Genomic DNA, 12,646 nt, shown 5'->3' with positions numbered 1-12,646 from the left:
GCCACATGTGGCTAGCGAGCCGCGGTTTGCCGACCACTGTGCTAGATCAATAGTGTATATTATGATTTATTTAATTGCGATAATTACTCTTGTATTGTATTGATTTCATGGGTATATATAGCAAGGACGATCCATAACTCGTCACTCACTTCGAGTCCAGTCGCTCAACAGTGTCAACCGACACTCTACTCGTGTCCCGTCATTCAACACACTCACTTCTGGCTCGTCACTCGACATAATCACCAGCTCACAGTAGATTGGTAGTCGTCACTTTCGGATTGCGGCTCGGTCTGAGCACCGTTAATATTTAATCCGACCATTGTAACTCTCTGTACCCTGCATCAAGACAATAAACATCTACATCCACCTCCACTACCGCAGCCTCAATCAACTCACCAACCTCCTCATCATCCATCCTCAAAGTGGTGACCCCGACGTGATTAAACAAAGTCGAAGTGATCATCCAATACCAAATATATAACACATTGGTAAGAGTTTTAAGAAAATAATAACTATTAGTGAAAATGTTTATAACTGCTTATGATAAAATAAGGTACACTTCATCGAACATAGAATCATTCTTACACCATCAAAATTTGGCAATAAAAATAGGCTTTTCATGTTTAACGAATGGACGTGAGTTGACCGGTCTGGACAGTTATAAATGTACAGCGGTTTGGGCAGACATGGAGAATGTTGGGAGTCCTAAACTGTTTTGTAAGCGTGGCCCAGGATGCGCAAGCGATCAAAATTATGAATTGAAAAATAACTGTGGGGGATATTCTGAAATCTAGACAACAACTTGAATAGCCACCACCATTGATATACATCAATGGCCAACACATACTCTCTCACACAACACATCTCACCACGAGTGATTTGTGCGATGTGACAAAATCATTATTTCCAACTAAGGATGTATCAGATATAAACAATTATAATAAATCTGCCTTATGCAATATATACCTAGTCTTATGTCTTGTATTTTTTAACCTGTCCATTATGATTTACATCAATGAGTTACGTTAAAATCGTTTTTCACAGCCGGATTAAAACTCCCCATTCAGTTGATAGGCCATAGTCTTGGAACTCATGTGGCAGGATACGCAGGGAAAACATTTCAAGACTTTTCAAAATACAAAATTCAACGTATCGTCGGCTTAGATCCTGCTGGACCATGTTTCTTTTCATCGGAGGACAGCCACAAATTGTGGAATACAGATGCCGACTTTGTGGTCGTTATTCACACCGATGCCGGAGTATTGGGAACTTCTGCATTCATTAATAATATGCACAGAAAAGAAAATCTTTGATAATATGTCATTGCACAGTTTTATCATTTTATTACTTTGTTTTATAATATATTTTTCTAGTCGAACGTTTTAAGTCATGTTTATTTTAAAAGCTCTACAAAATCTTTCATTTTTCGTTATTTAGAATTTAAACAATTTGTTTAAAAGTAATAGGTATAATAGAAATCTTACTTTAAATACATTTTTCATCACATTATTATATACTCTCACTTTGCGGTAATTACATTTCACCACATCACAGTTCGCCGTGATTTTTCTTATCGGAAAGCGATTACCGTATACGATACGGTTAGGTACTTCTATAGCACCGAGATGAAAAATACGCGTTGTTCTGTATTTCTAATTTACTAATATACCTATTTTCTTCTGTATTTCCCTTATATTTCGGTAGTTTTTATTACGTATTTTGTAAGCGTTTTAGGTACAAGTCGGTTTACAGGAAGCCAGGCGGGAATCGCGCCAATTTTCATAGCCGATTTTGGCAAAATTCATGAATTCATGAATGAAAACCTAACCTAACAAATAATCCAGTATATCGACTATTTTCAAAATTTGTTTGCCGCTGGCTTTCTGTATACCGATAAGAACCGTGTTTTATTTAGAGATTAATTTTATCTCAGTACTATACGCCCAAAGAGGTTGGACGGTCTTTATTTTACGACCATATATTTCCGATACAACATTTCACGGTGAAGTGTGATACGGCAAACTGCGTACGTACAAATTTCCGGACACAAGGTTAATATAGTAATGATATTAAAAAATATGGATTAAAATTCGGTGCATTTTGATTTAAAAAGTTACATAAAATAAACTAGTTTTTGCGTCTTCGGCATTCATTGATCACATTAAATTATAATAAGAAAAATAAATGTGTTTACAAGCTGTGTATAAAATAATTAATGTGTAGTTTATTTATTAGGTACCTATATGATGCATTAACATATTTCCTCTTTACAATACAATCCACTGTTATTTATGCTCAATTAAATTGCAATTATAGCTATATATAAGGATGTACGTCTACACCTACACCTACACCTACAATTAGGTAAAATTATAATTATATTAGAGGTGTGCGCTATTTTTTTCTGCCTTTTGGTGCGCGATCAAAAATATTGTAACCACTGCTGTAAAGCAAAAGAAAATAGGTTGTGTTCAAGGCCTGAACAAAAACAAACCATAGGTGTGAGTGAGAAAGATTTCTTCACACTATTACTATTCTTAAATTCTCCGCAATGTGCGTTAGAGTAAAATAGAATTTCTACGGGTAAATTAAATATTTTTTGTACACGTCGCCGGTAAATAAGTATTGGTTTGAATGACTCCATTCATTCAAAAACTGCGAGCACATATTGCTGAAACTTATTGTACTACTATTGTATACTTTTGTGATAAATATAAAGTGTATGGTAATTATTTATAGTTAATTAAGTAGTAAATATGGTGAACTATGTTATGTTTAAATTTGGTAGCCGCAGCATGGTATAACGTTTCATAGTGTAGTTGATAATAATAAAATAGAAGTTCTAATGTACCTACGTTATACGTAAGAAACAGGGCTTCATATAGCTGAACAATACAGACTCTCTTTATATTATTACTCTAAGGTACCACTGGTGTACCACGAAAGTGATATATTTTTAGTTTAGTAGACCCTGGAAAATCTTGCAGGAAAAGTTTATATCTTGCTTCAAATGAATCGGCATTACGTAATTTCTAGTACATATTTTTAAGAATTGCCTTTAGGAGCCTTTTTCCAATTTACATAATCTGATTGGTAGGTACTGACATTGTTTTCTAGGACACGTTGACTTCTGGCCCAACGGCGGAAGTGACCAGCTAAAAGGCGCAATTCTTCCAGAAAACCACAAAAGAGCTTTTGAATATTTCGTCGAGAGCTTCGACTACCCTCAAAACTTTCCGGCTGTTATTTGCGATTCATGGGACATTTTTAAAAGTGGGTATTGCTCTAACAATCCAAAAGTGTATATGGGATACGACTTATCTGCCAAAACACCTCAAGGTAATTATTAATTGAGGACTAGTGGAAAGTCGCTTTATGGAATGGGAGATAAAGGTATCAAATGAGATCCACAACAAAAAAACGACTGATCAATAAATAAACTCACCCACTACGATATTAATTATTAAAGATTGTCTCTCTGTAGAACGATTATACAAAAAATATTCAATAATAAAATTGTAGTTTGAATTAAATTTGGCATTATTAAAAATTAAAAATAATTTAAAATACAAAAATATATTGATAAGTGAATACTTACTTAAATAATATTATTATGTCAATACCTACCTACCTATCCACTCTTTCAATAATAAATATACTTATTAAGAAGTAGGACACTAATGTAAATAAATAAAAATTACAAACACGCTATTCGTAGTTACAGTGTAAAAATAGACTATTTTTTTTAAATCGGTAAGATAGACAATGGTTGGATCTGTGTGCGCGTCCCTCTACCCGCACCTCACCTACCATTTTTATAATGCTATCTAACCACTTTACTTAGTGCATACAAGCTTTAAGAGATTCATCAATATTGATACAGTAGGGAGTTTTTGAGTTATAAGGGAATAAAAAACAATTAAAATAAAAACAGTCTTTGTGCATATTATTATGTTGCATCACGTAGGTCAAAATGGAGTTTTATGGTATTTTCAGAGCATAATCCTGGACATTCCTTAAATGTTGTAGATAGTCTATTTATATAATTTTGAAGCCTTATTATCTTTTATATTTATTTTAAACATTTGATGACTGCATAAAGTATTCTTATTACGTAAAATAGTATTCTTTTAAACCTCTCGATCTAATGTTTTAGAATATAGTCATATTTCAGTACATTCATGTGCAGTGGTGTTAAGATTTTTTAGATTTATTAATTTTAAAATGCATTTATAAAACTATTAGTAAAATTAATGTTAACATTATCTAGTGAAATATTTACGAAAAAAATATATTTTATAATCTCTGTGATCCCGAATTTGGTAAGAATTAGGCATTGTATTATTCGAAAAATGGGCACGATTAACTCATTTGAAGATAATTCTAAAGATACTCATTATAAACTATGTCTTTGACCATTCAAATGTGATAAATATCCTACGAATAATGATTGTTTTATAATAATTATTGACCTAAGAATAAGGTAAATATTTGAAATACACCATCTCTATTGGCATTTCTCAATAGTTAAGCTACAACATACATAAATTAACAAATAATAACTGAAGTAGAGAGTAAGATTATGTTAACGCACGTGTTTGAACATGTACCTAACCGAAAAATCCAGTCACGACAACTTGCGGTGGAGAAGTATTTATTAAAAAAAAATGATTAAAGCGTGTTATAATAAATATGAATATATATTTATAAAGTTCATCCGCCAAGTGACGTCTTATCTGCGTGACTACAAGTGAGCGGCAAGTAACGACAATCTCTAATTATCGTCCTTTACCGCTTTCTCTTTTACGCGAAGTCATCACATCTTTAATTCTACCATGTGCCCTTCGTTGTAGTTTTGGTACGCTAACATTGAATTAACTAGGCAATTGATTATAATTTAGAGTTCTTGAGGCTTGTTTTACCACATAATAATTGATGAAAATCCTGATTTTAAAACTAACAGAAGACAGTTCTGGCCTATTCCCCGAAGTGTGGTTAGTTAAGTAGATGTTACTTCATTGCAATAAGAGTGAATTTATATTACAAATTATCGATCATTTAGGTATTCTGTAAACCTGTCCACTTTTAGAGATGTCATAATATATACGGCAGTTTATTATTAAATAAGTACAAGTAGGTACATACAAAAGCAAAAATCTACTAATAATAAATTTAGATTCAGGGATTAGTTCTTCATCTCTCGATCTCGGAATTGGCGAAACCAAACGAAATTTGGCTCTTTTTTCTTTGGCGTAAGATGATTTCTTTACACTGATTTAATGATAAAATTAATATTTTTTAGTCTATACTGAATATAAACAAAATTTAAGTATATAATATTTCTCTTAGTTTCAAAATTGGGTTAAGTATTATTACCAAAGATGTTGAAGAAAACCTACTTTTGCAATCATATAAACTCTGCAAAGAAAGAGAACATTTATTTTACAGTTTTTGCATACAATGTATATATATCTATGTATCACATACATCAAAACCACAGAAGACTCAATCTGAAAGAGGATGCAACATTTTTGATTATTATAGGTGGTGATGAATAAAGGGTGTGACTTATAATTCCGAAATCCTGAGATTCCAGCATAACAGATCCCAATACTTTGGTATTAGCAAATCAAGTGAGATGAAGGGGATTTATCTACTTTGTAGATTAGTAAACAGTTTTACTTTATTTTTATTGCTTTGTGAAACTGTAATTATATGAATATTTTAAAATACACCTAAATACATATTACATAAACGATCAAATTTGTATGTGAGTAAACATGAGTTTGACTCTGAAAAACTTGCAGGGCGGAAATAACAGCAGACTTATACTTGATTAAATACAGGTGGTCCAGATATGTATTATGTTTTAAAAACTTGCTGAGCACCAATATGGATTTTACATAATTTAATATTTCCCAGTGCAACCATTTTGGATGAAACTGAAATAAATTCACAAGAAACAGAAAGAAAAGCAGAAAATAAGTATTGAAGCCCCCAGTAGCAAACAACATTCATGAAGAGTTATCAATTACAAGGGGTCAGTGATATCAGTATCCCTATACAAAGTGCTAACTTAACTACTTATAATGCCATCCACTTTCATTTTTACTTTTAAATTTTATGATTTGTTGGGTACCTAACAACCTATTTTATTAATCATCAATCATCATAATATACTGAGAATTAGAGCATTCCCACGAAACACATTCTTAATCAGCGGTGTTTTTAGGAACGTGGGGGGTATCCGAAGTGCTGACAGGTTTGGAGGCCCCCTTGTGGAAATAACCGTCATTGTTTACTACAGTACAAAATAGGAATAATAGGATAAGTTAACTACCAGTTAACTACAATGTTTCAATTATTTATTAAGCTAATAATATGTATCCACTTTCTAACGAATCGACCGCATCGTTTGCTTCATGGAATACCACTGCTCTCAAAAGTTGTGATATATCATGTACGTTCCTTCGTTTACCACCCCTAAGCAAACGCATGACCTGCCTACCCCCATGGGACATCACTGCTAGGGGTGTCAACTGAGTTTTGTTATATTATGCAAAATGATAATCACATACTGGCTGGGTATCATAAATTGTTATACAAATAAGCAATCATTTATATTCCTTGAGTGGGAGTGAATTCTAGGGATGTTTGCCACATTCACAATTCGTCTTCATTTATCTCTCTCTTCGATATTCAATGAAATCTCACAAAACAAAAAAGTCTCACTAATAGTGCAGTTTGTTAGTAGTACCCAATACCCACAAATCGTAGGTTAACGCATCCCAGCGGCAGTGTACAGCCGACTTCAGTAAATTTTGGAAACTACTATCGAAAGCCTAATTTGCAAAAGGTGGAAAAAAGTATGAACTGATAAATATTATTTAAAAAAATATGACAAAATATAGCATGCAGCGCAATTCTGCCCACATAAGCAAAAAGGCAGCTAATTGCCAAAGTCACATTTTGAGATAATGAGACATTAACGTTTCTTCAACTTTTCTTAATATTTTTTTTAAATAATTTGGATGAATCATTTGATATATAGTATAAGCAAAAACCAGTTTATTTTCAATCGATGCTGTGTTTTTGCTTATGAAACTCGTTATAATGTCTTTTTGTTCAGAATAACTACTGTTTTTGTGAAGAAAAAACGAAAAACAATATGTCGATTATTATACTGAAATAAATTTAAGTGCGCTTTTGACTTTATGTCAAATGGTTCAGAATTTTACGCAGAGCATTATCTGTACACTAACTCAATAATTTATGATTTTTGTCGGAAAGCTGCCTTTTTTCTAATGAGGGCAAAATTGTACTGCCTACTCATTGTCTATTTTGACTATGAGTTTTAGAGCTTGAAATCGACCGAATCGCAACGGATCTCAGCTCCGGCCTATGAAATCCCCGGGATTATCGCTCCGTCTCATGATAATACTTATAGTTTTATCGTATGATATAACAAAAAATCAAACACACTTATTTATATAAAATATACATAGAATTGGACAAATCTGTTGATAATTTTGGAAAATTATCGAGCGGTCCAGTTTGTAAAATTTTCCATTTCGGGTGCTGATGGGTCTCAAAACCAATTTTCGTCTTAGATCTTCGAGTGTAATCAACCGCCACTACTTACAAACATAATATGTTATTGGAATACGTTAATGTATATTTAGGTATGTTTCATATGTAGGTATATAATAAAAAAGAATTTGTACATTTTTAAAGTTTTACACAGTTGGCGCAACACCTTTAGATAGGTAAGTTTTGTAAAGAAAACTTAGTAGAAAATATTTGTTACTTATATGAATTCAAAATTTATTATAATAACACAGTATAAATATCATACGTATTATATATCTGTACCTCAGAGGCAGACGGATGCAAGTGCCAAATACCCAATTGTTCAGGAGAGCCAAAAAACAATTTTTATTTTAAACGAATACTCCAATAATAGGAATAACTTCCAAGAAAATATACATAGAATGATCATAATTTTTTTTATTCTAATTCAATTAAAGTTCTTCTGGAATATGTAAGAAAGGAATAAATATAATACATGTTTATATCCAAAAAGAATAAAATAAAAAACGTAGTGTGGATTTCATAGACTATAGATACATCTAGACGCCGCCCGTTGCATTGCTAAATGAAGCCGCGTACCGTGCGTTTGGTTTGTGGGCAAGCGAACGCATTCGTCTACAAATGTTCGAGACCATAGACCATTTTGCTAGGGCTCGCCCAAAGTGCTCGCACTAGACGCTCAGAATTAAAATATAATTTTCTATTTTTTTACGTTATATAGTATTTTTAAGCGGTCAAAATACAACCATTAGGTAAAGATATCCATAATTTAAGTTATTTTAAAGAAACACTAGGTCACTGATATTAAAATATATAATAATATACAAATAAATTATCACGAACATGTATCAACTTACCTATGAAACGTAATACCATATTTTTGCTTATCAGTACGGCTACCATATTTTAATACAATACACAAAACCATATTTTCTACTTAATTAACTAAAAATATTTACCAATGACTTTATGCTTAACACAAGAAATAGCAATTTTAGCAACACGGTTATCGACGCTTAGTTATGCAATAAGCAAAGATTTGCCGGCTACATCGTAGCAAAACATCTCCCAGATCTGTAAACCTTTTATCTTACTCTAGCGCGTGTCGCAGAGATTATAAGGGTACCGAATACTTTCTCACTCGCACTTATGCATCGTTTTTGTTCAGGCTTTGGTGGATTTACATCCTTCTGCCTCTAAAGATATTTTGTTAATGTGGATTTGTATCTTATTTACCTAGCCAAAATAAAACAATTTATAAGTTAAAAAAAATTATAGGTATAAATATAACAAACCAACACATTTTTTTTTAAATTTTATTATGTCATCATCATCAGCCTGAATCTATTCACTGCTGGATGAAAGCCTCGCTAATCTCGAAGCTGATTCCACTTCTCTCGTTCTTATGTTTTGCGTTGCCAAGTACTTCCGCAGAACTTTATCATTTCATCGATCCAGCGGGCTCTAGGTCTACCTTGCGGACGTTTTGTACCTCTTGGATACCACTGGATGACTAAATTTGTCCAACGATTGTCTTTTCTTCGAGCTATGTGTCCAGCACATCTCCATTTGAGACTTTTAATGAACTCTTTTACATCGAAAACTCTGGTCTGCTTCCTTATTCACTCATTCCTCTTTTTTCCTTTTTTCCTTTCGCGTTATGCCCAGCATGCACCTCTCCAAACACGTTGTGCTTCTCTAAGTTTATGGATCTCTCTTTTACTTAGGGTCAATGTTTCACACGCATGTGATTACGGAAAGCACACACTGGTTGAACGCTTTGCGCTTTAGGCACAGTGGGAGGTCATTTTTGAAGAAATTATTCAGGCGGCCAAAAGCACGCCAGCCTAGCTTTACTCTGCGAACAATTTCATCAAATATACATCCATCTATTGACACTTGTTGTGCCAGATAGATGTAGTTTTTCACCTGTTCGAGCTGAATGCCATTGATAAGGATCTCTTTTTGGTCCGCAAAGCAGTTGAACATGACTTTCTTCTTTGATACATTTATTTTCAAGCCTACTTTGTTGCTTACTACAGCGAGTTCCTGCTTTGGAGGTCTTCTGAGTCTTGCAAACTACTATTTATTGTGATGACTCACATATTCTCCATTTATGGGGGCTCGCGTCATTCCAGTCAAGTTCTCTAAATAAATCTTCAAGTGTAGCTGTAAATAGTTTAGGTGAGATTGTATCACCTTGTCGGACTCCTTTACTGATAGGAAATGCGCGATGGTTTATGAAGATGTTGTTGCGCTACTGTATATATTATTGAAAATATTTATATAGCGCCCGGGGATTCCTTGATTTCTGAATGCATCGAGTATTGAAAATTTCTTTATGGAATCGAACCCTTTCTCATAGTCTATAAAACCCATGGATAGCGGCAGCTTGTATTCCTGTTACCGCTCCAATTTCACTGATGACTTGGATATGGTCCATAGTGCTGTATCCTCCTCTAAAGCTCGTTCTCCTGGCTGGTTCTCGTCTAGTACATATTGCAGACGGTTTGAGAGAATTTTATCTTAGTGGATTATTGGATTTGCATCCTTCTGCCTCTAAGGTAGGTATGGCACTTGCATCTTTATTCTATGCATATCTTGGACTAGGACTTCCATCTCTCTTCCTCTAATAAATAAAGCCTTTAGCATGACGATTCTTAAAAAAAATCAATTTCCCCAAAAATGGAGTTGCATCCGTCTCCCTCTGAGGTACAGATATTCTTTCACATCACTTCTACAGAGAAAAAGGCAGAGAAGTGTCGATTTCTTAGGGGTGCGCCAAGGATAGCTGCCGCCCGGGTGTCAACCCAAAATTGCCGCCACCCATATAAAAATATTTTTTAATGAAATTGAAAAGTTAATGAAGGTTGAATAAAATATTTGTTTTGTAACAAAAATTATCTCATAATTTCTTTACATTCATATTACACCTAGTCTGAATTACAAAGCTGAATGCGTATTATAACGTAAATCAATTTGAAAGTATCGATACCTACGCATCGATAATAAGAAATTTGCGTCGCAGGCAAGTTTTTCTACTTTAGACTTGTTATACATTAACTTTTTTATTTTACATTACAAAATGTTATTAGAATTATAAAGCCTAATAAATCAGTTAATATTCTGGCCTCTTTGTCATACAATGTGTCTTCAGAAACATTTTATTTGTTGAGTATTCTATGACAGTGTTCTCCAACCGGTGGTCCGCGAAAATTTTTACCATGCTTTCAACCGATTATACCGCTATATGATTCGGGGAATTCCCACTAGATGAAATGCTGGCCGCTAAATCAGGGTTGCCATGTCTACTAAAATTTCAGTAGGTCTACTGATATTTTTTCCAATATAAGAGGAAGATTTATAAACGTTTCCAGTTTTGGGAGAATCTTTAAAGGCTGCTGATATCAACCAGAGAGTTATATTCAACATCATAAGCCAGCATTTAAAAACGTTAACTGAAAAGTTTAATAAGCATTTCCTTGACAATGAAAATCCACGTAAAAATAACCCCTGAATTAAAATTCTCTTTTTGGAAGATATTAAATCATGCGCACTTGATCATCGTGAGAAAGAAAAGCTGATCGAGCTATCCTCTGATGTCAGACATAAAATGCAATCGTTGTCTCAATTTTGGATATCCCTCGACAAAGAATATCCATCTGAGTTATTTAAAGCTATCAGATTATTGGTCGTTTTTTCGACCTATTTCTGTGAAAAAACTTTTTCATGTAATATGTCAGTAATAAAAACCAAAAGGGAAATCGAATGGATGTTAATGCAGCGCTTCGTCTCTCAGAAACAACGCTGCAACCACGTATATAAAATTTGCTTTTGAATTCGACAAATGTGTAAAGAGATAAATTTAGATATTCGCATAAAATTAGATCAAATAATATTTAGATAGTTGTAATAATATATTATGTACCTAGTAATAAATAAATAAATAGATACATCGTTTTCATACTAGAGCCGGAGTGCAAAGTTATGAAGTGGCCACTCTACTTTCTTATATATTTAACCGGGAAAAAAAAAATTTCCATTTTAATACATAACTATTTTTATAATTATTAATAATTATTTAATTATTAGTGATTCATTTTATTGGCAACTTTAATAGGTACGCCAATGACGAGCACATGTTGCAACTTATGTTATTGGATGTACACATACATAAGTATTGTAACAATCTACATCGACAGCAGAAAAAGTTATTTATTCGATTAATAATCTTCAAAGTGTAGTTTTATAGCTGATAAGTGTTAAGGTAAGAAAGCTCTCATTTTAATCCTGATCTAGACATATATACCTACGTATTTATATAATATTACAAGAACTGGTTTAAGTAAACGCATATAGGTATATGATTAATGTATATGGTATATGATTAGATAATATAAATGAATAATAACTGGAAAACCCTATAATTATTGAACACTAATATCTAAAAAATTAACAGAAATAAACTATTAAATGAACTAAGCTTATGATACTTACATATTATTTAGTTTTTAGTTGCGTATAATAATAGGTAGGTACAATAAATTGTTTATAAGTATGGTATTACTAATTTTATGGCATAGAAGATGATTTTTCTTATACAAATAGGAAATTTTTGAAATTGTATTAAACATTTAAGTTGCTCATTTATTTACCACACCATAAAACTGTAAATATTGCTTTTTATGAAGGAATCATAATTACAAAAATTGAAGGTGTACTTTTCAATACCTACATACTTAGAAATATGGTATAGGTGTTAATAATTTTAACTATTTATTCTGCAACACTGAGATCTTCAGGGAAGTCCACGCCTAGAAACCACAGTGTCAAAAAGAATTATTTTTATATCTACCAGATCCACTTTACTTAAATCTTTATAGGTAAGTATAATAAATGTAACTGTCTTCTTCTTTTTTCTTGCACTTTTTGCTAAAACAATCGATATTATATTTTTTGCTTTCGTTGTTTATCATTCAGACTTTTCCAGCAAAATATCGTTCAGTCTTTTCGGAGAATATTTTACCAAAACAGCAACCATAGGTATTTTCATAAG

The 12,646-nt window shown here is 32.8% G+C and overlaps 2 protein-coding genes across 2 annotated transcripts in view; both read left to right on the top strand.

Moving 5' to 3' along the window:
- The first annotated feature begins 686 nt into the window (after positions 1 to 686).
- On the top strand, positions 687 to 3,404 carry LOC147067083 (pancreatic triacylglycerol lipase-like). Its single transcript, XM_085954823.1, is given in 4 exon segments — positions 687 to 717; positions 1,045 to 1,291; positions 2,961 to 3,025; positions 3,118 to 3,404. Coding segments are annotated over 4 exon segments (630 nt in total).
- An 8,389-nt stretch (positions 3,405 to 11,793) lies between these two features.
- The window catches only part of LOC147067082 (uncharacterized), a 38,978-nt gene continuing 38,125 nt past the window's right edge, over positions 11,794 to 12,646 (top strand). The window contains exon 1 of the mRNA XM_085954822.1: positions 11,794 to 11,857. The gene's annotated coding sequence lies outside the window, so the exon portion shown is untranslated. The remainder of the gene's footprint in view (positions 11,858 to 12,646) is intronic.

This window comes from Rhyacophila brunnea, unplaced genomic scaffold, assembly GCF_057557595.1.
Source record: "Rhyacophila brunnea isolate RB1 unplaced genomic scaffold, BYU_Rbru_1.0 scaffold_4, whole genome shotgun sequence".
Lineage (NCBI taxonomy): Eukaryota > Metazoa > Arthropoda > Insecta > Trichoptera > Rhyacophilidae > Rhyacophila > Rhyacophila brunnea.
Note: the sequence above shows the minus strand (reverse complement) of the source record. Positions and strands in the feature narration are given on the sequence as shown.